The sequence below is a fragment of the Scylla paramamosain genome, chromosome 10 (assembly GCF_035594125.1).
Source record: "Scylla paramamosain isolate STU-SP2022 chromosome 10, ASM3559412v1, whole genome shotgun sequence".
Lineage (NCBI taxonomy): Eukaryota > Metazoa > Arthropoda > Malacostraca > Decapoda > Portunidae > Scylla > Scylla paramamosain.
In genome coordinates, this window is record NC_087160.1 from 24,325,720 (window position 1) to 24,351,931 (window position 26,212).

General features: G+C 43.2%; 2 protein-coding genes across 5 annotated transcripts in view; both read right to left on the minus strand.

Moving 5' to 3' along the window:
- LOC135104408 (5-oxoprolinase-like) overlaps window positions 1–8,087 on the minus strand; it is a 44,218-nt gene extending 36,131 nt beyond the window's left edge. Inside the window, exons 1-4 of one of the 3 annotated variants that reach the window (XM_064011808.1) lie at window positions 7,754–8,087; window positions 5,449–5,640; window positions 4,090–4,331; window positions 1,147–1,309 (exon numbers count right to left, since the gene is read on the minus strand). In XM_064011808.1, the coding sequence (XP_063867878.1) occupies window positions 1,147–1,309; window positions 4,090–4,331; window positions 5,449–5,640; window positions 7,754–7,915 (759 nt within the window). In that variant the 5' untranslated portion in view covers window positions 7,916–8,087. Of the gene's footprint in view, window positions 1–1,146; window positions 1,310–3,725; window positions 3,818–4,089; window positions 4,332–5,448; window positions 5,641–7,753 lie in introns of those variants that run through there. The other 2 variants (XM_064011807.1, XM_064011809.1) reach the window with 2 other exon arrangements.
- A 1,870-nt stretch (window positions 8,088–9,957) lies between these two features.
- The window catches only part of LOC135104410 (zinc finger protein 423-like), a 22,448-nt gene continuing 6,193 nt past the window's right edge, over window positions 9,958–26,212 (minus strand). Inside the window, exons 2-7 of one of the 2 annotated variants that reach the window (XM_064011812.1) lie at window positions 21,486–21,691; window positions 15,212–15,354; window positions 14,651–14,918; window positions 14,150–14,311; window positions 13,532–13,805; window positions 9,958–13,397 (exon numbers count right to left, since the gene is read on the minus strand). In XM_064011812.1, the coding sequence (XP_063867882.1) occupies window positions 10,855–13,397; window positions 13,532–13,805; window positions 14,150–14,311; window positions 14,651–14,918; window positions 15,212–15,354; window positions 21,486–21,691 (3,596 nt within the window). In that variant the 3' untranslated portion in view covers window positions 9,958–10,854. Of the gene's footprint in view, window positions 13,398–13,531; window positions 13,806–14,149; window positions 14,312–14,650; window positions 14,919–15,211; window positions 15,355–16,676; window positions 21,021–21,485; window positions 21,692–26,212 lie in introns of those variants that run through there. The other variant, XM_064011811.1, reaches the window with a different exon arrangement.

Consider the following 26,212-nt stretch of genomic DNA (forward strand, 5'->3'; position numbering starts at 1 on the left):
ATTTATTATCTACACTTATGTTTAGTAATGAATTATGTATATTTTGTAACTTAATTGCATATTTATTTCAGGTCAATTGGGATATTTTGTATTTTGTTCTGCTGGCTGAATGGATTAATGGGGTTTCAGTTAATTTAAATAGGAATTAATAACTCATGACACGAGTAACTTCAAGTTACTCGTAGGTAGGGGCTGGAACCAATTAAACTCGTATCTAGAGTAAAGGATTGCCCAGGAACTAAAAATAGAATCCAACCATGATGCCTACGAGGGCATCATCGTATTGAAGGGGTTGAGTTCGAAAGCCGAGGTTCTGCTGTATTTCACTATTCTTCAAATGCTGCAGAAATGGTAATTGAAATATTCAAATTATTTTCCTTAGAAAGAAATGAAGTGTCAATGTAAGCTGGCAATCACACAGACAGGAAGACCATGCATTATGAATCAAAAGTCATTGGAATGCCTCATTTTCAGTTATAAGTAGTCCTGACCTGCATCTACCACTACCTACCACAATATGACTGCCAAGAGATTAAATATATATCACTGGTAATAACTAAACATCTTAAATCTTACCGCAAGTTTTCATGTTACCAAGAGAAGGTGAATCAACTGTAAATAGAATTAAATCTTTAAGGTGTATGCTTTTTAGTGGACACAAAAAAATCACTGCACTTCTGCAAAACAATATCAATTCAATTAGTATAAGATAATGTAAAAGTTCAAGTGTAATTTGCTTTAGAGATTGCTGAGAGAAAAACCATGATGCACAGTGACTGAAATAGTCAATTAACTGTAAGCATCAATCTCTCAGCTTTGGCAAGGATGGCAGTGTATGATGTGGAACATCATTTTAGGGTATATTTTTCCTACAAGTCATTGATCCCATGGTGAGATACTGAAAAACTACAATCACATATGGCCATTGAGCCAGTCTTTCCAAATGTACAAGAAGACAGTTGGTAAAGCCATACTCACCTTGTATTACACATGTAAAACTGAAATTCAAAGAAGTATTAAGCTGAGTAACTTATATTTGAGTTCTATATGTATCACTGTAAAACTGAACTGTTGTTATTAAAGCAAGGAAAATAAATCTAGGACTTGTATTGAAAGACATTAACAACACAGCAAAAAGGCAGTAACCTTAAGATAAGCCTTGATGTGAGGAGTGAGGTAAGCATCAGAGCTTGCAGTGAAGCCACGAGGAACAGCCTTCACCATAGGGATGACAAGTGAGGAGAGGGAGACATGACTGAATCCCATTTCGATAGCAATGGCTCCAACTTTTTCCTCATGAGCCTTATACCTGAAAATATATTGAAGAGCTATCACTTACAATTTGGCCTTTGTCATGCTTCTCCCAATACAAACAGTACATGCTCAAAACAAGATAGTGAATCCCTCACACTAAAACTATACTATAGTACCTTGTAATATGAGTGCAGCATTGTATGAGTAATTTGCTGTACGAGCTAAGGCTTGTCAGAATTTTTGTATTGGAGTACGAGCGGAAATCCACTGTACAAGCAAATTTCAAACAAGCAACTGTTAGTAAGTGCTGAGCTCTCACACAGTCTCCCATGAAGAACAACCTTTACTCACTCAGTTTACGTTATCTTTTTATAATTGTTTTATAAATAATTATTTTAATAAAAAAATAAAAAAATTTGGGGGGTGGTTTTTGGGGGCTAAAATGGATTATTTATATTTCAGTTAATTTCAGTGGGAAAAAATTAATTTGCAAGATGAATAAATCCCAAACTAGCTCGGTCATAGAACAAATTATACTCGTACTGCAAGGCATCACTCTATAGATATACTTTAAAGAATTTGTTTAATTTTTCTGACAATCTAATACATTCTAATCTCCATTTATGTTAATTCCACATCTATGATTTGCTGTTTTTGCAAGTGATAACATTTCACCACCTGTCACTCAGTGACTAAGTTCACTTAAAGTGATGATGGTTTCATAAAAAATGCATCTAACCAATAATATTGTAGGAGTAATATCTACTACAATGAAAAGTATCCATCACAGTGAGCTGAAGACAGACAACTGCTAAGTATGCCACAAGAAGTATGAAGGCTGAAAAATGAAGGTTTTAACCAAATGTGAATCAAATTATATTCCCCTTATTTTTATGTTAATCATCAACTTGTAAGTATTTAAACAGAAAAAATAGCAAACATTAATGAAAAAATAAGATATCTTATGGTGTTGACATTACTGGGTTAAAAAATAGTTACAACTATCTGTACCACAGTGCCAGTAATACTGTCACTGAAAAACCATAAGTTTGGTGAACTTTGTTAAATCTAAGGTTCTATGGTTGCAATTTGTTGTGCTGGAGTAACCCACTCTTGTAAGAAAAGGATAACCATATTTAATACTTTCAAGGAAGGATGGGAGCAAGGTGATAGATGTGGAAATGGTATTCAGCAGTGGTATTTGAATGACATTACACTTGCAGAATGAATAGTTCAAGGAATACCTATCATGCTGTCATATTTATCCAAGTGTGTTTATGTTTAAAGTCAACAAGTAAATTATTTAATTTTTTATGAATTTCACAGACTATAACTACTGTGTCAATTATCACCAAAATGGAGACCAAAATGTAAATTTTATCATACAGAGAACTGAGAAACTTCTAGGTTCTTTAATTCTATATATATATATTTTTATAAAAAAAAATAGATATTTGTTGTGGTGCATCTTATGAAATACATACACATACAGGCAATTCTAATTCATTGAGAAGTATAATCAACAGTAAAAACTACTACTTTAAACAAATAAAGATTGAAAGAATACATAATAGAGTGACAGTATCTAGACAGAATATGTAGTGTCTAAATAACAAGAAGAATAGACACATGCAAATTACTGTACATAAAAAGTACAGGGAGACCACAATTTACAAATTATTTATGCCCTTTAAAAAAAAATCCATATATTTTTATAAGTCATCAATCAGGACGCATCATTGATTTAAAGTAACTGGTTCTACGTATCACAAATCATGAGACTACATATTACAATCCAGTACTTCCAGCCTTCCTCCCATGGCTCTCTTTGTTTCTCATGACCTTTCAATGTAAACTGCATTGGCATATGCATTTGATTTTAGGCGACCAGAGTAAAATTAGCAAATTTATAAACATCTATAGATATACAACTACAGCCTAATACAAGATAATGCAAGATAATGTCACTGCATACACCTCAAGCATATGCTGGGCTCTCTACTGGAGCAATGTCTGAAAGCCAAAAACCAAAAAGCAAGCCAAAAGAACAACTGGGAACAAGGAGAGGAGGGTAAAGGATTGGCTGCAGAACAGCAGATATTTCAATATTTTTTTGAGGTGAAGATTCCTTTAAGACTTTATCATAATATAAATTCTGCCTTTATAAGTCAGAACAAGACAAAATTGTATTCTAGCTTCAAAACTTCAAATTCTTGTAAATTGTGGTTCACTTGTTTCAGAGCAAAATACATAAAATATAAAGAAGTGAGACTCCAACATATGATAAGATTGACCCAAGATAGAATCAGAATCAGCATACAATTTACGTAATTCCCAACTTGACTAGATCAAAATATGTACAGTGAGAAATATCCAATGCAATGTGCATGCGATAACAAGTCATGTGGAAGTATGCTGACACTACAAATGGAGAGTTACAAGTAAACAATGTATCTGGAGCTCATACCAACCAATAACTGAGTTTTTCTCAATCAGTGTGGTAGAGATGGAGGCAGCCTCATTGTTTCTGCAGCCTCCCTACATAGCATTTTTCATTGGTACTCTTGGAGGAATAAAGTTCATTGTGGTTGTAGATTACAATACTAAGGAATGATCATCAATGAATCTCTGACAAACTAATCCTGATTGCAAGAGGATTTATGGTGAAAAGTATCATCAACTTATTTACAGCCTTTAAAGAGCAAGCTCTCCAAATTAACACAATGTAATAATAATGGAAGCTGAATGTCAGTGGCAAAAACTGAGGAGAATTTAAGAGGATTCTGTGATATTGGCATTTTCAAAATAAATTTAAGAAATAAAGTGAATACTTACATGTAGGAGTGGAGAAGTACAACAGCTAGTGATGTAATGCCCTTCTTTAAAATTTGTTTCAAATCATGTCTAAGCTTAACCTCATCAACTTCTTTCATCACCAAGAGCTCTTCTCCTGTCGAACCTTGTTTCACCTTCCACTGCTCTGCAGTAATTTCTGCAGAGGAGGCATCCTGCCGGGGAAGGACACGCTCCCTCACTTCTACTACTTCTTCATACAAAATGTCAGGGCATAATATTTTCTGCAAATGAGGAAACACAGATTGTTATCATACCAGTAAACAGTTAATACATCTTCCATAAATGTAACAATGTCTGGGCTCTACAGGGAAACATGAGTGTACTGATTTCTAGAAGGGATACATGGGAGGTCCTGATAAGGGACCTGGAAACTATGGCAATAGAAGAAAAAAGTGTACATAACTTCAATTTAGTGAGTTAGTCTTAGATGGCCAATATTTACTAAAGTAATAACAAATCTGCTTTCCAAATGAATGACAATGATAGTGATTATGATGTGAAACTTCCTTGCTTTTTTTGGGCAATTATTTGTACTAAATAAAGAACTCAATGGCTATCAGAATCATCAGTTCACACACTGAATTCATCCATCTGGTTTGTGATGGCACATTTTGGATGTGGACACTTTCCCTTGGATAAATGATAGGTACAGCAGTGACTTTACTACCTACAAAACTTATTGGTGTCCCTATTATTTCTTGATTTCTTCTTGCAAGATTATCTTACTTTGAAAGACATGTGGAGATAGAGCAAATATGATATGGCCTCCAAATATGTCTAGCCACCAAATATGTCTAGACAAGAATCTTTGCAGTGCTTTTGACATTTCCACAACACACATCAATATTTGATGGCAATCTTGCTTGTCTCTTCTCGCTGGCTCTCCCTTCAACTTAACAATGCTACCTTTACACATCTATGATCTTCACTGGATTTTGAAATTTTTTTTACAGAAAAAGCAAAGTGAATGTGATGAGACAAGGGTATTTACAGAATTCTATAATCATAAATAGTTTGTCCTAAGATCCCTATTCCACATGTTGCATTCATAACTGTATCCCTTTCCAGGCAACAGAAAAAATGATATTTTTCATTCAATAAAAATAAAGGGAAAGGTACCTGTAGTCAACAGTACATATGCCTCTCCTTTAAAGACTGCCTGGCCATCACTGCCATTACCTGCTCACTGAGATGGTAACTGAATCAAATTATCACACACAAGATCAGCATCAACCACTAATAGGGATGCCTGTCAAGATGTCAAGATTTCTTACACACATCAAGGATACCTTTATCACTATAAACATATATAATAAATGCATGTAGTATAGGACTTACCAAATCAAATATATTTGGTCGAGCTTGATTGCCAATGTGCAGAAGGTCCCTAAAACCTTCAGTTATTGCCAATGCCATTCTCTCTCCTTTTCTTTCCAAAAGTGCATTTGTAGCCACTGTTGTTCCCATGCGAATCCATCCAATGTTGCTAGTATCCACTGGTTTTGTTTTAGGTGAACTTTTTCCAGTCTCCTTCAAATGAAATGTATTTATGAAACAACTGTAAATCTGTGAAAACTTCTTATACAACTGAAAGTAACACCAGATTATCTGTACAGAACAAACATGTGGGTGATCAAACTATGAAAATATAAATAACAATTAGTCCCAATCAGAGAGGGACAACATGGCATTCTACAATGAAACTATATTTTAGGTCTTCCTTGCTACCTATATATGTGCTTCTCATACAAGTGATTTTCTGTATTGTCACACTCTTGCCTTAGGTTAGGAAAAAACAAAAAAACAAAAAACAAAGGCATAATCTAACTTTTAATCTAACATGTGGCCTAATTCTACACAAATCTATAATATTTTTAAAGCTATGCTTATAGTTGCATAAATAAATGTATTAATAAAAATCTAGTTTTTATCTATAAATCTTTTTACAGAAACACAGTACTATAGTAGTTGATTAGAAGGCTTAAGGAACAAAGGTACGATAAGATACATAAAATAGTGTCACACGGCAAGATAGAAAACACTTGACAGATAACAAACCTTTCATCAAGTGGCTTGCTCCTGTTAATAATGGTTAAGCTGTAAAGAAAAGTTATCATGGCAGGATATTTATATTTTATATTGTTTGATAGTGATAAAAATTCATTATTCATGACAATCTAACAATTCACTAGTCTTCCGAAGATAAAGATAAGGCAATGGAGGTCCAGTTTTCTATATTTCATAAGACTGAAAATATACACCATGTATACATACATGCAATTTCATAAAAATACACACCACATAGGCAAGTTTGTCTGTTTTGAACCTCACTATTTATGAGCATTATGAAGTTCTACAATACTAGTAAAAAATCAATACATAATATGGAATTTTGAAGATTTAATAAAATTTGGTCATCTGCTTCATGGAGCCAATTTAGCCTCTAATTGCCTGTGTCAGTGATCACTGTGTTCTATTGTTTCCAAGTGGATTTGAGGGTTGAGCTGGATTTCACTGACTCTATACATCCCCAAGCACAGTCCTATGAGGTCACTGCTTTAGCCACCCAATCATCAGTGTCCCCTACAGATTAACCTATTCTTTTTTGTGTGGCACCAAACTGTCAGTTTCACAGCAGCCATGATCTTTTATGCTTAGCATGATTCTGAAGGGGTGCCCCAAATAAGAGATTATATAAGTTTACATATTTGATTTTGAAATGCAATTCATTGTTACACGAGCAAGATTGGAGCAATTTAGTATGACTTTTAAGCCCAAGAGACTAACCAATGGCAGTTGGCTCTAAGATAGTGATCCAAATACCCTTATATCCTATTTACATTGAACATTTTGAAATGCTCCTCTTTGAAACATAGCCAGGACACCAACAAATAACAGTTAAAGTGAGTCTGGGGTGTCAGGGAGGGACAAAGTAGTGTATTTGCTTTCCTTGATCTAAAATCCCTTTTTCTGATAGCTTTACAAATTTGTTGTTGATTGGGAAAGATACAAGCAAATTTGAACTATTGCATGAACATGCAGAACCTGATAAGTTTTATGTTCACATTTTGTAGTCCTCCTAGAATACTCATTATACCATATATATATATATATATATATATATATATATATATATATATATATATATATATATATATATATATATGACACATTATCGGTCTTATTTTCCCTGGACAGCACACCAGTTATTGTGTTGGATGGATAACGTGAGAGGCAAGGACTGAGTAAACATTCTTCATGCATAACCATCACCACGCTCGAGGTACACGACTGTGGTGCTAAACAAACAACAACATAGGTCAGCGAACCGTGGCGCAGCATTACTGTCTGGAGAAAGTTACATAACTCCTTGAACTATTCTCTTGCTTCTCACGATATACACCATGCAACCAATGCCTGTTACTTCAATGTCATTCACTGGCATACAAACTGAGGTATGTGGGAATATTATGAAAACATCTTTAGCTTACTAGTTCCAAGGCAGTGACTATTCCTGGGAAAAATTATGATGCCTCTTCATGACGGGGCCGGCAATGAATTTAAAGAGTTAATCTAAACCTACCCTCACCTTCCAGAGATGTGAATACTAATGTTACTTCATCATCCAGCAGGTCTACATTACCTGCTCAATAATGCGTCTGATTCCCTCGGTGGGGGCGTCTGCATAGTTACTGGGGTCTTCTGACAGCAATTTCAGTACCCGTATTTTGCCGCCAGGACAGCGGGCATACACGTCAGTGAAGGTTCCCCCTCGGTCTATGGCGAAGCAGAATTTGTCCTCCATGATGAATATGAGCTGTTATATCCCCTGAGCCACAGAGCAATGATTACTTGTAGCTGGTCCTCTGACTTCTTTCCCTCTCAGCCGGAGATCAACTAGTGCTCCTGCCAGGCCCAGCTGACTATTCTAAGTTGCCAGACACACCTTTCTGGCCTTGCAGCTGGCCTTAATTTACTCATGATTGTACCCTGATGATGTATAGCTTAACGTATCATTGTGTTGAAAGATGAATGAAATTGTTGATTCACAAACCCGGTAGCTGGTGTATTCATGAGGTGAAGTTTACTAAATCGAGAATAGCAAATTATATTCAAAGTACATAAACTTTTAGTAACTCATATCGTTTAATATATATCGTCCTATATATTAGTGACATGATTTAAACTGTATGCAGAATGTATAATATAACTTAGTTTGATAAAGTGATCTCTCCTCTTCCGGTTAAATTTGCTCTAGTTTACCGTAGTAATTAAATGTATTAAAAAAAAGTATATTAGAAAACAACAATTAGTTGTTATATTACGGGCGCTTTCCATGCCTGAATATATATATATATATATATATATATATATATATATATATATATATATATATATATATATATATATATATATATATATATATATATATATATATACACACACACACACACACACACACACACAAATTGAAAGTCCTCATCGAGTATTTTCGCCTGTGAGTGCTGCGTGGATGGCAACACCGCCCAAGCCCCGCCCCAGTCAACAGGTGTTTGAGGGCCTTTTTATTACCACTTTACCAGCGCCCAGGCAGATGTTAGCAGCAAACCCCCTTTAATTCCCGAAATATAAATTTACGTACTATACCTTCTGCATTACGCCCATTCCTCTTTATTTGTTCTTCTAAAAGTAGGTGATATGGTGACGAGTTTTGCTGATGTTTTCATCATGTTTTAGTTATCCTCTTACCATAATCCTCTCTGTCATGTTTGTCATGTGTCCAGCATCAATATTACATTTCACAGCAGACTTGGTTTTCTTTCAAAAGGTGACAGTATTTATTTATTTTATTTATTTATTTACTTACCAGCCTTGAGTCCACTGCAGGAGTTTGGGGAAGCAGCAGGCAGGCAGGACAGGTAGTCTTGAGTCATGCGAGGGGCGAAAAGACCTATAGAATAAGAGGGAGACACATCTGCTATCAGCACATCCGGTATCTTGTGGCACGCCATGTTATTTGCTTATTCCTTTATTTGCCACGGTTTATCACTGCTTTGGAATATCTTCATATACTTGCCGACAGTTATCAGTGATGATAAAATCCTTACTAAAGATTACCTTAGTTACCTAAGTAAAAAGGAAACATTACGAAATTAATTCAACTAGAAGGACCTTTAAGAATTATGGTGTGCGTTAACTGAAATCTGCCCTCGTCCGTTATGAGTATTCTGATTCCGTTTACTACAACAGTTCTTAGTGAGTCAGCGTTTTCAGCGCTTGTTTCTACCAAAACAAAAAGTCGGAATCGATTGGATATCAAGAATGACATGCGTGTTACCTTGTCAAAGACCACTTCACCAGAGTTTCAACTTATGGAAACCAAACAACCTTCTCATTGAAATGAACCCGAACATGATTAAGGTTGTTTTAATTTACAAGAGATGAATGCGTGTAATTTTTGTATGGAGTAAACAAAATATGAATGTGATATTTTTATTAAGACTGTTTACCCATACTTACTTTGTCTTGAACTGAATGAGTCAATGATTTTTTTAATAGGATGAAGTTCATTCATTGCATCCAATGCAGTTTTTGCATTATGTGCATTTTCCTAAATAAGGGTCCATAACTTTCTCCAGGTTCTCAAAGGGGTCCGTGGTAAAAAAGGTTAAGAGATAAGGTATACTCCTCGTGGGTCGCTCCACTCTACACTACACTGCCGTGACTGGCGTATACTCCTCGTGGGTCGCTCCACTCTACACTACACTGCCGTGACTGGCGCCTGGTTTTAACTTGCTAAATCCTGCAATCGAAGTTTTTGAAAATATAATTGGTTCAAAGACAGTATTTATAGTGAAATTTTATTCCACTTAATTTACAACAGGATTCCATTAGAATCTTTTATTTAACAAAGAAATTAAAATTTCCCTTTTACAATTATGCTTAAGAAAAAAAAAAAAAAATATGAAAACACCTATTTGTCAAAATCGATACCTAAGCTTAGTTTTGGTCCAAACTTTCTTTATACAACACTGAGGTGAAAGAAATTATTCCCAGCACCAAACTATTAATAGCGACAACAAGATAATACTGTGTCTACTCAACATAACTGGGCTAGTTTATTGGAGAAACTCCTAAAGTCTCGGAACATCTAACAGCCACCTTCAGTGAAAACGAGCTTAGCTATACTACGAGATTGAAGTGGCAAATATAAATAAAAGTGGCTATGTACACTAAAATAGTAGGTACCCTGTAGAACAAATCAATGCGTGACACCCAACGAAGATAGCAACGTGACGTGACCATATGCCTTTATTAGTAAGAAAAAAAGCTACACAAACCAAAGGTGCTTTGCGGTAGCTTACACGAAATCACTGGGCTACTTTGAAACAAAGTATCTGATCGGCAAAGGAAAGTTTCCAGAACTAGACACCTCGTAGCCGAGCTGAAGTGATAGAAAAGCTAATTTTGTACTTCCTTGTCCTAGTCAGGTCGTTCACCAGAACTGTGAGATAAGGCGCCTGCACGTTTTCTTACTACGTGTAAGCAATGATAATTAATTAAGAACTTCAATTGCAGCCACCAGGTACGCTCAATCGTTTTCAGTTATTACCTGTTTTAGCCAAGCAACTTAAAACATCACTTGTTGGTCGCTCCTTAGCCTCTTTTGGTGACTAAATATATGTAGCGTTACGTAAATGCTGTAAATAACCAATTACCTATCTTCAACTAGATAACAAATAACTAATCTTCCACATTGTCTGCCACTGATGAGGCATGACCATTAGTCGGTCCAATGTCAATCTCGTCCCGAACTGGAGAAGAGGGACGGGTTGGTCTCAGATCAGACTTCCCTGGATTTTGAGCGACGTGAGAGACCACGTTTGGATTGGAAGTGCCGCAGGAAAGCGATGGTCGCCTCGCACTGCGGCGTGGCAAGTCAGGAAAACTCGCCAAACACTCGCGACACCCACCCTTGGCAGCCTCAGGGTGAGAAAGTGCGTGGTTCTCCAGTTCAGCGCGGAAAAAGAATCGTTGGTGGCAGTGATGGCAATCATAAGGGCGTGCACTCAACCCGTGCTCCACCATGTGCTGCTGGAGTCTGGATGCTGTGGTGAATACCGAGGAACACATGTAGCAGGTGAAGCTTCCGCATCCCTCGAAGGTGTGCTCGATGAGGTGACACTGAAGTCGAAGCGGAGTGTCGAAGGTGGCACGGCAGAGATGACACTCGTGCACTGAACCTTCGTGCAGCAGGTGGGAAGCGACGTGGGCTTCTATCTCGGCTTCAGATGCAAAGCTTTCTTGGCATTTGATGCATTGATAGGTGCGTGAAGACGATGCCATTGAGCGACCAAAACCCTGCTGCTGCTGCTGCTGATGTACAGCAGTGTGGGCCTCTGCTTCTTCTGCTGTCTCAAATTTGATATGACATTCCTGACACCTCTGGGAAGGAGAAAGACGAGGGCTAGTGCTGTTGCTACTGCTGCTGCTGTTGCTGCTGCCATTGGTGCTGCTGGTTGTCGTGGTGGGCGCATTGCTGCCTGTTGTGAAAACCAGCGAGTTTGTTGATTGAGGATGCAACTCACCACTGCTCAACACTGATGCAACTGATGCCGCTGCAGCAGCTTGGGCGGCTTGTGTAGCATGGAATCGAGCATGAACACTGACCTCCATGTCAGTGACGAGCGTCTGTCTGCATACAACACACGGCTGGGGCAGCGGGGAGGGATGGTGTTCGTTCTGGTGGCTGGTGAACTGCTGCTCAGACGTCAGGGGCTCGCGGCACACGGCGCATGCACTGCCTGATACCACTTTTACATGAGTGAGTTTGTGTTGAGCTAGAAGAGCAGCCGACGGACATAATTCATCACAGATATTGCATTTATGACGACCGCCATTACCCTGGTGAGACTTCATGTGGGCCTCCAGATCTCCTCGAGACTTGCAAGCTTCGCTGCAGTATGCACAAAACAGACTCAGAGACGCAGCCGCTACCTTGGCAGTGACACCAACAGACCCACTCTTAATATTGTGAGCTTGTTTCCTGTGAGTCATGAGTGCAGAATCTGTGGAAAACTCTGCATCGCAAATATCGCACCTCAGGTCCTTTTTCTGGGGACTTCTCCTAGGCTTTGCCAAATTTTCTGGCTGTGGCACATTGCCATTGAGTTCAGAGTTGTGCTGGGTTTGCATATGCTTGTCCAAGAGAAATTCCACATGAAAAGCATCATCACAAAGAGAACACTGGAACTGACGCTGGTGCGTCGAGACGTGTGCTGCCAGCTCGGCCTCAGAGCTTAGGCTGAGGGGGCACAGCAGACACCGGTAGGACCCTCCCCCTCCCCCGACACTTCCGCCCCCAACTGAATCACCACCCATCTGGCTACGTCTAATGTGGGTCACACGTATATGGCCCTCGAACTCTGACTGGGACCGGAATATGAGTGAGCACCGGGTGCATTTGTGAACTTTACATTCATTGCTGTGCTTGACGGCAAAATGGACTTGAATCGAAACTTTGGAGTCAAACATTTCCTTGCAGAGAGCACACCGGTATAAATGATGGGCGTGGATATCCATCAGGTGTTTTTGCAATTCATCAGGTTTTGAGAATAGCTTCAGACAAGCCTGGCAACCGTACTCTGTGGACGTGACGCCCAGGTGGGTGGCCACGTGTCCCTCAAGGGCGGCCTCCGAGGTCAAAGGTAGGCGGCACTCGGGGCATGCCAGCTGAACTCCACTTCCTCCAGTGGCGCTCACCTGCTCTCCTCCATCCAGGTGAGACTTGAGATGTCTACGGAAAGCTTCGAAGTTTGTGAACGGTGCGTTACACTGACTGCACAGCAATGTTGAGGCGGGGAGATCCGAGGTCAGTCCATCATGCCTTGATTTTTTACTTAAATCTGTTGGGGTGTCAGTGGGTGGTGAGGGTGGTCGTTTATTCAGCACTGCTGACAACACAGGTGAAGCATGAACAAGCTTGATGTGTTCAGCCAAGGCACCTGGGTTGCTGAAGGGTAACAAACACTGTGCGCAGAACACTCCCTCCGCAGCACGCGCCAGGAGATCAGTGAAGGTGTGGGCCGTCACTACATGGCGCTGCAGAGCTGTTACGCCGCCCACACGTGCCCCACACAGTTCACAGCTCACTCCTCGGGAAGACCCAGGTCCTAGAGGGGAAGCCAAGGATGTTGCCATGCCGCTGGCGCTGAGTGAAGCACCGAGAGAAGGGTGGAGGCCCAGCATTGTTGTCATGTCCCGCACTTCTCCATTCATAACAGAACCTAGAAAAAAAAAATATTAATCACGAAGCAAAGTTTTATGGCATTTAATTTAAGTTCCATAAAAAAAAAATGTAATAATTGCTTCACTCATTCATTAACTATACAATTACGGATATCTAGAGGAGATGACGCACCATGAGAGGACTGTAGATGTAGCTGCAGTGCCTCGAGGGAAGGGAAGCCATCTCTGGAGCAGTACAGGCAGGCCAGCTTCCCCGCCACCAGCGACAGCAGTGGGTTGGACAACGGACGGGGAGAAGGAAGTGAAGAAGGTGGGCGCGGTGATGGAGTGGATGCTGCTGACGACGCCCCACCAACGGAGGAGGTGCCTGACCCTCCGCCACGCGAGGCAGGACGCTCTAGTGGCACTCCGGGCAGCTCTTCACCGTGGTAACGTGACACATGCCGCTGAGGACAACAACGAATGTCAGCAGGATTCTGTGCCAAGCAATGCACAGTCTGGTGAGGCACTGCCACGCTTTCAGATAACTTAAAAAATACAAGTTACAACAAACTGGCTACATAACACATGGAGTCATTAATATTTCAAGATATGAAAATTACCACAACTTCAGAGGAACACAGACACTGAAAAATTAAGCAAAACAAAATAAAATAAAATAAACAAAATGTAACAATGTAATAAATGTATTAAAATGTAATAAGTCGCCCGCGCGCGCGCACGCACGCACGCTGTACGGTTTATATCCGTTACACAGATTTATGCTCTCGGCATGAGTGGGTGGACAGACCTGGAGATGAGCTTGGCTCTTGCAGTGCGTGTGACACACGGGACAGCGGACTGTGGCTACCGGGGACAGTGAAGGCGATGGCTCTCCTGCCGGAGAGGACGTCAGCTCTCCTGGGGAAGATCCTGCTCCAATTTCAATTCCCTTAGGGCTCAGCAAATGTTCCTGTTGTGGGAAGACAGGGCATGTTTGTACATATGGAGCCACAGAGAACAAAAAATTACCGATATTCAATGACAGGTTTATAGTAATAACCAGGTAATTAGGTCAGCGTTGTGTTTATCACACCAACTACTTCCAATTCACACCCAGTATGAGCGGGGCTGAATTGATCGTCGCACTGCTCCACAAGCAGCGCCACAGGCCACTGGTAATGAGATACAATTAACTCAGTGCTAACACCTATTGGTTTCTGCCTATCAGCCTAACAACAGCCTATCCCTGCCAATCGCACAAATATTACAACCTAACATGTATAACTTCTCCCCTAAACATTCTGATTACCTTCTGGCCGTCCTTCAGGAAGTGGTTGAGGGACTGGGCGTGCGTCTCCGCTGCCGCTGAATCTCGCAGGAGTTGAGTCAAGGCGTGGGTCTCTACAGGCGCCTGGGCATCCTTCAGCAGCTGGTTGAGGGCGTGCGCAGTCAGCTTAGCTTTATGGTTCTGCATGTGCGCCGTCAGTGCGGCCGCCGTGTTGTAGCCTCGGTTGCAGACGGAGCATTGGTATGGCTTTTGTGTGTCGTGGGTCTTCTTATGGATCTTGAGGTGATCGCTGGAAAGAAGGCGAGCAATGCTACACGGCGTGGATGTCATAAGTTATTTGGGAAGGTAGGTATTAAGTCAGGTTTCGGCAGGACATGTATGGATCATGAAGAATAGCACGTAATTTGAATAGGACTAAATGAATCTTTTTAATGAATTACTCACTATTTATTTTTTTGCTGAAGGATCCACGTCAATTATGTAAAATCCTAACTTTCTAAAATAATAAATGCTTATATAATGCATGTAATATTTCAACAACAACATGCACCAGTTTAATCTTCATCTGGCAGGTCACCTCACCTGCGGGAGAAGGCGGCCTCGCAGTGGCAGCACTTGTACTTCTTGTCTCCAGTGTGTAGCTTGACATGGCGATCCCGGGAACGCTTGTGCTTGAACAGACGACCACAGAATTCACAACGGAAAGGCAGCTGGTCAGCATGGGTCTGTGCGAAGAGATTACTTTAATACGGTGAGGAAAAATACCAAATCAAGATTATGCATGTACTCTATATACATGTGTCTTGACAGATAACCTCATGCCCAAAGCACAGGCGAACAAGGCGGGCGAAAGCATGTTGATGCATTTAATTGCACAAAGAGGTAGAGAAGATCACTTTCATGCATAGTTGAGAAAAAAAATCATGCAAGGTGTGGGGAAGGGAAAAGAAAACTTTCAGCTGGGTGGTGGTTAGCAGGAAGAAAGTAAAAGCAAAGCGGGAGAGGGAGAGGTTAGGCGGCAAGCAGGTGGCGTCGGGAGTACCAACCTACCACAGCCGCTTCGGAGGCACTGCTACACCGCACACCATTACGAGGGCGCTTCACCATATTTTTACGAAGTAGACTTATGGTGGCAAAGCAACGCTACTTAAATTAGGTTCTGAGGTAGACTGGTTTCCAGAGGTTGGGCGGATAGGAGTGTCATCTGTACCAAAACCCGTGGATTGGGAATGTTCTTTGTAAGCGAAGTCCTCGCTCGCATATATTAGATTGCTTATTGTACCTTTACGAATTTAAATGGCATAAAAATAAGTAAAAACTATTTTCCTTTGTGTGTGTGTGTGTGTGTGTGTGTGTGTGTGTGTGTGTGTGTGTGTGTGTGTGTGTGTGTGTGTGTGTGTGTGTGTGTACGAGCATGGGTTACACGCAACGTAATGAACAAGTGAATAACGTTAAGGTGAAGTGACTCCTTAACCACATCCCCACCACACCCATGTCCGCCTGCCTCGTCCCCACTACTCTGTTCCCGCGCTTCCTCTGCTCCTCCAACCCTCCTTCCCGTCCGCCCTTCCTTTCTAACACCACGTGTACATTCATCCCATCCCTACTCCCCTCGCATCTCACCATTTCTGAAATCAAGTTCGAGGTCTGTACCATCTCGACATCTGCAACCTATACGAGCTAAGTTTGAAGCGCGATCATTAGTACATGAAATATGCTACGCTTCCAGACGGTGACAGCACACGGGATACAGGCGAATACTCTCCCCTTCACCCTCGACACGAACACGCACGCACTCACACAAGCACGCACGGCACACACCATACGTTAAACCTTACAGTGAATCACCACAGGAAAACATTAAACGATAAACGATGCCTTTATTTTTTCCTCAAACTACCACGTTCTATTGTTCTGTCAACTTGAAATGCCATCGCCTCAATACAAAGCAACAAAATACTAATCACGGGTTAACTACTCTAGTGTTAGTTGACGTACTACAGGTGCAATAATGCTGGAGCAATAGCAATGCGGGCAGACAACTCACCCAGCCGTCAAGATCGTCCCCGTCATCCAGGTCTTCATCAGATTCCGTCATTTCCGTCCCTGCTTTATCAATATTCGTAAGATCTCCGCACACATCACGATGCGGCTCTTCTTCTTTCAGAGTGGTGTTCTCGTCAACACCATCATCACCGTCACTGATCAAAGGTGTTGTGATACTGTAGTTCCCTTGGGTGTGAGATTCGATGGATAATTCACATCGAAAAACTGCCTGGCAATCAGTTTCATTTCTCGTCATGTATACAGGTGTGCTCCCAGGTTCCCGTTCTGTCAGCTTCCCTTCCCACTGCCCGCTGGAGTAATCTTGCTCTTGTGTTGCTGCTTCCTCGTCCAGGGGCCACATACACCCAGAGTTGTCATCTGTCACTAAGACGTCAAACAAATCCGCCTCGATTGCCTGGCGCAATATATCATCTCCTTTGCCGCCTCCTCCCCCGTCTTCACCTCCTTGTCTTTTGGAGCATGTTTGAGTCGCACCCTCAGAATCGTGCGGTGAAATTTCTTCTCTACGAGTGGAATGCAAATTGTGAGAGTTTGTGCTACACAATGGGGGACTCAGTTCTTCCCACTTGAGGGAATTTTTACTTTGTGAACTCGTCGCATAAGATTCATCTATCGATTTCCTTTTTTTAGTCCTCTGTAGAGGCTGCAAATGGTCTTGAGCAAGACTGACTGATGGATGCCAAGAGTCTCCGTTTTGAGAAGCGGATGTTTCTGGGTTTTCCACGCTGCTGACTCCATTCTGCCACTGCATCATGCGAGGGTACCCTGATGCGCTGCCCCGGAAGTAAGACGGTTTGCTATCTGCTTGAATTACTTGTTTCAGGACACGAGTCACATTCGCATCTGCTGGAGTATCCACACCCAGACACATCTGACAAACATAAGAGGACGCTTGTGGATCACTGCATGATATATTTAGTCTCCCATTTTGGCTTTTCCCGCATGACATGAGCCCCAAGTCTCTGTCTGTTGAGTCGTTTCCTCGAGCCTTTGAGTTAGCGGCAACCTGAGACGCCACGTCCACCAGTGTGTAGATAATGGAGGCTGTGCCGGCAACGTTTGTCACTTGCATTTTGACTGGAGATAAAGCTTTTAATTTTCTAGTCCTAAAACTACCTTTCGACTCCTTGCCAAGTGGCGTCTTTCGCAAACATGTACACGATTTTTTGCAGAGGCGGCACTGAAGCGGCACCTTGAGGCTGGTAACGCTGCTGTGGAGGCCGGTGTACGGGGCGGAGGCAGCGACTTCCGGGTTACGTCTCAGGAGTATGGCACTGTCTGCGGTCCAGGTTGCCTTGATAGGTGGCAGAAGCTGATAATTTATGGTATAGACTGACAAGCCTTCATCTTTATTTTCTTCCAGCAATACATCTGCTCTGTACACCTCTTGAATACTTGGACCCATTTCCGGTGGCTGCAGCTTTTGAAAATTTTGTTTCAAAGTTTCCTTTCTTTCATTGGAGGCTAGGTTCAAAGGAGCTTGATGCAGGCTACTTGTAATAGCTGACTCATTTTGAATGGCATTAAATCTTTCACTAGTCGAGGCACTATTGACTGGCGGGTTAGCTGCTGCTGCGTGAAGCTCACATGCTGATGGCATGTGAGCTTCACGACCTTCCAAGTTACCTTTGTGCTCTGAGCGCAGTGCATGTTGGTGGTCATGCTGCTTCATCTCGACAGAGCGTATGCCAGACGTATTCACATTTGTACGTTTTTGATAGGGTTCTTCATGAAGAATCCTACATCTCGTCTCCTCAGATTTGATCCCACTGTCTTGCTTCGTCTGGTTAAAATTATTGATAGTCACCCAATCATTCATCATGTTAGCCGCCTTACTGGGTTGAATTTGGACACTGCAAGCATCACTCCCCAGGAACCTGTACACCGGCTCCACATCAAGGGCTGACGTGCCAGAAAGAGTTCCGCTGTCTGTTTGATCTTCACAACTGTCACCTGAGACACCTGCTGCAGCGGGGACGAACTTCAGAACACTAGTGGAACTCATATTAATCGTACATGACTTTTCCTCGTTGGCGTTGAAGTCAGTCTTCCTCTGGATATAGCGCAAATATTGATCTTTGGTACATGTGACTCTTTTGTCTATAGAGTTCAACGAATCTATGACTGACAAACATTTCTCGCCTCTGGTGAAGAGTCTGTCTATCTTTTCACATTTAAATTCCCCGCATCCGTAAGCATCGGTGACGCACTTGGCTTTCAGGCGGCGGCGATAACTGGGGCTTTTTGTTCCCACATTTAATATTTGTTTTTGCGGTGGCTCATCTTGCGAGGTGGGTGCAGGGGCCTCACCAGCATTCATCTGTACTTGGAGGCTCTTCTGAGGCACCTGAATGATCACACTGCAAGGCTTAGCAGGCGGAAAAGGAAATTCCGTTTTAGAAGTTTCTTTTTTTTCCTGACAATTGTACAAAGTTGAGGTGCGATTTAACACTGCTGGAAACATGCAATATTTGCTGCTTTCATTTTTTTCACGTCCCAGTAAGCCTCCTCCATACTTACAGCTACTTGCCAATTTAATAGAGAGCGATTCAGGTTTGTTTGCTTCATTAGATTCAGAGCGACGCTCCTCTACAAACCTTTCCCTTGATGACCACGACAGTTCATCATCTGATGACGGTGGATCACGTTTACTTTCATTAAGAGGCAAACCACGATGGTTTGAGGTGGTGCCTCCACACTCAGCTAGAATGCAACCAGGAACTTCTGAACCTTGCTGCTGGACCACGGCCTCCGTGCCCTGCGTCACCGTCTGGCTTGTGGAGGGTGACAACACACAGACCCGAGGAGCAGAACAAATGCACAGGAATGCTGGGGAGAAAAGAGGAAAAAATGCAGCGGTCCTGCCGACGGAAGAGTTGGAGTAATAATGCGGTGGGGGTTCCTCATCGAAGTGTCTATTTCCTTCAGAAGCACTTTGTCCTTTGGGAAAATTTGATGTTTCTTCTGAGCGACTTTTGGTTACAAGATTTAGAGGTCTTGACACTCCAGCAACTGGCACTTCTAGAAGGGGCTGCAGAGCAATGCCTTGTAGAGGCTGTGCTACATTACCCGGGACGCTGGTGGCTCGTAGTGCTCCACTGTCAACCTGAAGCTGGAGTCCTTGGTTCACCTGAGTAGTGCGATTCAACCTTGTATTGGAGCACACCTGTGGAATGCCTTGGCAACTACCTGTAGAAAGGAGGCAGGGCTGCTTGAGGTGGGTCTTGGTGTGAGCGGAGGCGCTGCCTGACCAGGTACATGACTGAGCAGGGTGAGGGATGCCCTGCGTGTCGCCGGCAGCCACACAGGGCACGGAGGAATTGCTGGACGTGGATGAAACAGATTTGTCACGCTTTAGTATGCTTGCAGAATAAACTTCCATATTTATATTTTTTCCTTTGCACTGACTGATAATTTTAGGCATTTTCTTTTTCTTGGCTTTTCCTATTTTTATTTTCTCATCATCTTTTCTTTTCTTAAATGAATTTCCACCTGCACTATCTTCTGCACATCTCTTTAGTGCCAAGGAACTCTTACAGCCTCGCTGAGCACCCGACGCTTGGTCACGCGTCACCCAGTGCTGGGCAGCCTTTCCAGGGACCTTCTGTTCCACTGTGTAAGTGGAACGGAAATTCATAAAACAAGGTGGCAGAGACTGATCGAGATCTTTTAAGCATAAAACACTGCTGTGAAATGAATTCTTGTTTTTTTTCTTATTGCTACTCTGATAATGCCGTCCACTTTGAGCGGAGGACTGTGCTGAGCTTAAGAGGAAGGTTCCTGTTGCGGTGCTCTCGCTGTGAATACGAATATGGCGTCTTGTGTCAGACTTCCCGCGTGTGTTATCCAGGGCACCTGTTGACAGTGTTCTTCGCCTGGCTTCTTTCCTTCCATGGGGAGGCACAACATTAGGCAGTGATCGGGATATTTCTGAGAAACGCTCACCTTGAGGAAACACTCGAGGAGAACTTTCTAGCATCACTGTAGAATTTAATTTCTTTAGTTCCATCTCGATGAAATGAAACAATTCTCCGGAAAGTGTAAAAGTTTTCCTTACAGTACCCAGCCTGTCTTCCATCTCCCTCAACTCCTTTTCCACATGTGCGAACACGCTGTCCTGCGTCCACACATTGGTCCACTGACCAGTATTTTCATGATCCGGGATCTTCATGTCTTCTGTCTCCAACACAATTGAGCATAGGGAGACTATCGAATCTGCTCCTCTCGTTATCAGTATACTGTGAAGACGTTATCTTGTTGCAGTTGGTCTTAAATGACTAGGACATACTTTCTAGATAGAGGTAGTTGATAAGCAGCAGCCATGAAGCCGAGTACTGGCAAAGGTGGCTACGGGACAAGGAACATGCACAGAACGTAAGCTTTCCACCCAGGCTAGCATGCAGCTGAAAGGAAAGCAAGAAAGCATTATGGAAGCGTTCATCAAGCGTGTCTGGTGCAAAGCAGGAGTCAAAAGGCCAATGGTACACACTTCTAAAAATCTTTCGTGACCAATAAACTTCAGTAAACTTCCTTTTCCTACCACTCCCTCTCCCCGCTCCCAGTAAAAAAAAAAAAAAATCTTTCCATATTAACAAATCTCTCCATACTAAGTTTACAACGCCTTTTATGAAGAGCATTTTATTCATAATTTCAATTAAGATGAAAGGCTGTCCAGTATGACCCCATAACCTATCAGTCCTACCGCACTATCGGTGACGTACACAGCGGCGACACTAAGACGATAATTACGTAGCAAAATGCCGGCAGTTAAGTAGGAGGGCCATCCTACCTGTTCATGACGCTTGAGGTAGGACAGGCGGGGGAAGGCTCGGTCACAGAAGGAGCACTGGTAGGGCGTGGTCTGCGTCACGCCCACCGTGGCTGCCGCCTCCACGTCCGTCTCCGAGGCAGAGGTGGGTGTGGCAGATGATGCAGGTGACAGGGAACCCCTCCCATCAGAACCCACGTCCCAGGAAGACCCGCCCACGCTCACTTCTGTAATGGGAAGAAGCACAAACGATGTGATGCAATGAACACCTAATTCTCTCTCTCTCTCTCTCTCTCTCTCTCTCTCTCTCTCTGACACACACACACACACACATACATACACACAATTTTCTGACCCTAGCACCCCTCTCATCAACACCTGCACATTAGTTGGTCAGTCATGCTGGTGCGGCGCTGCCATTATGCATGACGCGTAGTACAGTACCTCCCTCCCTAAAATCGCCCTGCCCCGCCTGGCCGAATTCTGTCTCTGCCTTGCTTCTCTCACTAAACATACCAGACCTCAACACACCCCAAAAAACACACACACACACAAAAAAAAAAAAAAACATCATGGCCCCTCCAGATGATGAAAATTTGAATCCCTGCATTTGCTAAAGAAAATTCGTGTTCCTCAGATGCTGCTCCATTAAGCCTGCAGGTGACCATCTTTTGGTTGCCTACTGCCGACGGTTTTCAGATTCTGCTGAACATGAACAATTTTGCGCATACAGCTACTGCGAAACGGTTTTAAGGTTTGCTGATAGGAAGAAACACCATTTTTACAAGCGCGGGTCTGATATTCACTCACAGAACATAAAAACACCAATAAGTTTATCGATTCTTGCTGATTCGCTGCTGAAAACGGGGATTCTTTTCTATATAAAACCAGTGAGGATTTTAACGAAAGGCTTTATGATAAGAGACTGCACTTCTTAATCGTCAGTTTATTCAATTCCACAAGGGAGAAACTACGATAATTTCTTAACACTTTGAAATTACCGCACACTTCCTAAAGAGACGGATGAAGCTTGCAGTGTTGCGAAGATGATGCTCTTCCTTGTATCAGTGTGCGAGCCTCGTTGCTAAGACAGACGTGACGAGGAATACCAAATAAGTGAAGTATAATATGGAATAGCTTCTTCGATTGATATGTTGCGGTGAAAAGATTATTAGTGTGTGCGTGTGTGTGTGTGCGCGCGAGCAAGCTGGTCGAGGCATGCGTCCGTAGCTGAATATTAAACAATTCAGAGAGGAACAAATTCGTAAATGCAAGAGGGAGACAGCAAGACCAGTCGGTGAATCGAAGCAGGAGTAAAAAATCAACATGTAAAAGTAAAATGGAATGTAAAGGAGATGGAAAACAGGCCGAGTGCGACGTGTGGTGAGTGGAGGGCGTTGGCGACTGGTTTTAGGGAGGGCCAGGGAGGGGAAGAGGAGAGTCAGGCCAAGAGAATGCCTGAAAGGGGAGGAGCACTGTCTGAGGGGAAAAAGAGGGAGAATATGACAGAGGGAGGGGGAGAACGGAAAAAGGGAGAAAATGGTGACAGACTGCAATGAAGTAGTTGAGGGGGAGGTGAAGCCGAGGCCTCGAGGGCGGCTTGTACTGCTCCGGGGGGAAAGAACAAATGTGATGCAGTAAGAAGGAAAAGTCTGAAAGAGGAGACGGCAGATGTGGCCTGAGAGGAGGGAGGGAATGTTCCCACAGGGAGAAGGACATAAGGAACCTGAGGAGGGAGCGAGGAGATGAAGGCGTCCAGGAGGAGGCGGAACATCTGCCCCCTGAGGCACACTCACTCCGCAGCACCGCGTTAGGTGACGTCCCCAGGCGCCCGCTACGTCCAGCCCGCCCTGGCGAGTGCGTCATAGTGCCCTTATTACTGCGCCGCCCTTGCGGAGCAAAATCCCAATGCTAAACCTGGCGTATCTCCTCCTTTGCGGGTGTGACAGGTGGTGGTGGCGACCCAGCCCCGTCCCTCACCCTGCCCGTCAAGAGGACCCTCGCGACACTTAAAATGTTGCGCCACTGTTTTCATCATGCACGCTCGCCTAGCCATTTTGAAAAGGTGAGCATGTTGTGTGTTAATGTTGCAAGAGGTAATGAAAAAAAGCGTTGCAAATCAAATTTGATACTCAGTGCGAAGTGAAAATTTACCGAAACAGAGATGAGTATATTTCCCGCCAGCCGCCAGACGCGCCCGCGCTGCCACAACCTGGCTGGAACTTGAACGAAGTTCTAATTTTTTTGGAACCCGGTGCCGGCGGCACAGCAACGGAAGAAGGGAAAGCCCGCCCGGAAGCAACGCACCGCCGTTCTTTTTGCAAGCGAATTTGTTTCGTTAAACATAAAACTAAATGTTTATTTCCGATGTCTCTAAATGAAGCCTGTAAGTGGTCGATTAATATGTAGCTCGAGGGGCCAAGAACACAAACACACGACTCCGAACGTGCACAAGGTAAACACACACACACACACACACAAAAAAAAAAAAAAAAAAAAAAAAATCGGCATTAATTCGAAACATTAAAAGCAAAGGAAAAAATATTGCGAACATTTAAGACAAAAAAATAAAATACCTTAGGAAATTCGCATTACACTTTGTTCCAATTTCCAAAACAATATTTCTTGGGTGATGAAAATGCGTTGTGTAATTCTCTTACTCTTTCCTTTCTGATTTGAAGGACCTCGTGGGCGGGCAGCATTGATCGTAATACTGAGAAGGATAATTATAGGGCAGGAATGGAAAGGGACGTGTAGGCTTTTGAACAGATGCCAATCTGCGAGGCGAGGGAGGGATGTACAGCACAGACTTTCTTTCACGTGTGTGTGTGTGTGTGTGTGTGTGTGTGTGTGTGTGTGTGTGTGTAGGTAGGTAGGAAGGAAATGGCATACAAATCGACAAGTCGACAAACAGACAAAAAGACTGAGAATATACGAGTAACAAACTGATAAACAATTCTCACACACACACGCACACACACACTAGTAACAACCGCGTGTTTTTTTTAGCGTATACAGGTGAGTGAGTAACGACCCTCATGCAAGCAGCGACAGAACTTGGACGCTGAATATTTTGGGGGCGAGCCAAGTTAGTGATAAACTAATTCGGTGCTAAAAGAAGGAAACTAAAATTCACAATCGACACAACAGTTTACTCATGCAAGTTTGAATAGAAATATGTATGTGGACCGTCTTGTTTCAGTCTTCCATGCTGTCCTTGATACAAACCGTTGAGCGCTGAGACAAGCAGGGGACTTCTTGACACTGCAGGGAAGCGTTCACATCTTGGCTCACTCACATGCATCTGTACTACATTTCCAAGTTAGTGTTGTCGCGATCACGTTGTACAGAATGACAGTGTCTTGCGTCTTGGTGTGTGTGTGTGTGTGTGTGTGTGTGTGTGTGTGTGTGTGTGTGTGTGTGTGTGTGTGTGTGTGTGTGTGTGTTTTGAAGGCACAAAGCATTATCAACACGGTTGTATGAACGTGCCTCACCTCACGGCGCACCAGACACGCCAGCCGCCGCCCGCCCCGCAGACTGGTCTTTACGCCGGCGTGTAGACAGTTCCTCGCAGCACGCCACGCACACATACACACACATGTAGGGTCGCCACCTCACTGCTGCCGTAACCTTCACATCCCTCCCACATAACTAGCCTCGCTCACATCCACCACACCCACACTGCCACACTCCCGCGGCGCCACCACGCCTCCCCCTCGCATGAGGGCGAGGGAGGGAAGACCCCCTGGGGAGTCGTGGGGAGGAGGGCGCTGGCTCCCAGGGGACACCGCCGCCGGCGCCCACCTCCCAGAATTACACCAAACTCTGCTTCACCATTGTTCCACTGTCGTCAGCTGCCAATTCTTGCTCCACTACCACAATCAACTATACACGCTGCCGTGCGTCACCATTACATGTGTGTGGCGTGTACACAGACGCCGCTGCGACGTGTGTGCGTGTGTGTGTGTGTGTGAACACACACACTTTTATCCATTCCAGCCAGAACACAAAGCTGCCAGTGACGGACATTGTTAGTAATGACACCCTATGTCCCTTTCCCCTCCCATCACATCACCTGTACCTTCTCCCTGTAGCCTCCTGCTGCATCTTACCTTCACGTGTGATGTCTACAACACGATGTCAACATCAGCAACTAATGCTGCCTGTTCCTCACGAAGCACAACAGTAGTGGGGACATAAATACATTTTTTACATTATCCTGCAGTATAGTTTTGCGTTTTATCTTGACATTTAATTTAACACTTCACGCCTGCACGATGCTCGTACCGAGATTTACACCTCAACTAGACTCCGCAGTAACTGAATACAGATGTTTCTTGGTTTTCTTTAGCATTAAGTCTTCATGCATGTGACATGAGAAATTACTTCAAAAGCAGCAACAGCGTGTCTACAGCCGTGCGTTAACAGTGCAGCCTCCTCCCCCACCACTGTTTTGTGCACGGCTGACCACTTGTGCTGAGCCCTGCGCGGTGACCCGTGGCTTGTGCCTATGCCGAGGTTGATCGGAATTCTTTTTTTTTAATCCCATCGGAGTACACGGCTGGCCAGCACATGGTGGCAATGCAGCACATGCAGGCTGCTGCAGGCGTGTCCGGCGTTGCAGTGTCACAATCTCCCCGTTCAATATTTGTAACCTGCAGCCTTGCTAAGCCATACTAAAATTCCCAATTAAAGTAGCGCAGCGACTAATTCTTCCCTGATGGGAAGTGAGGGTGGACGAGGAAGTG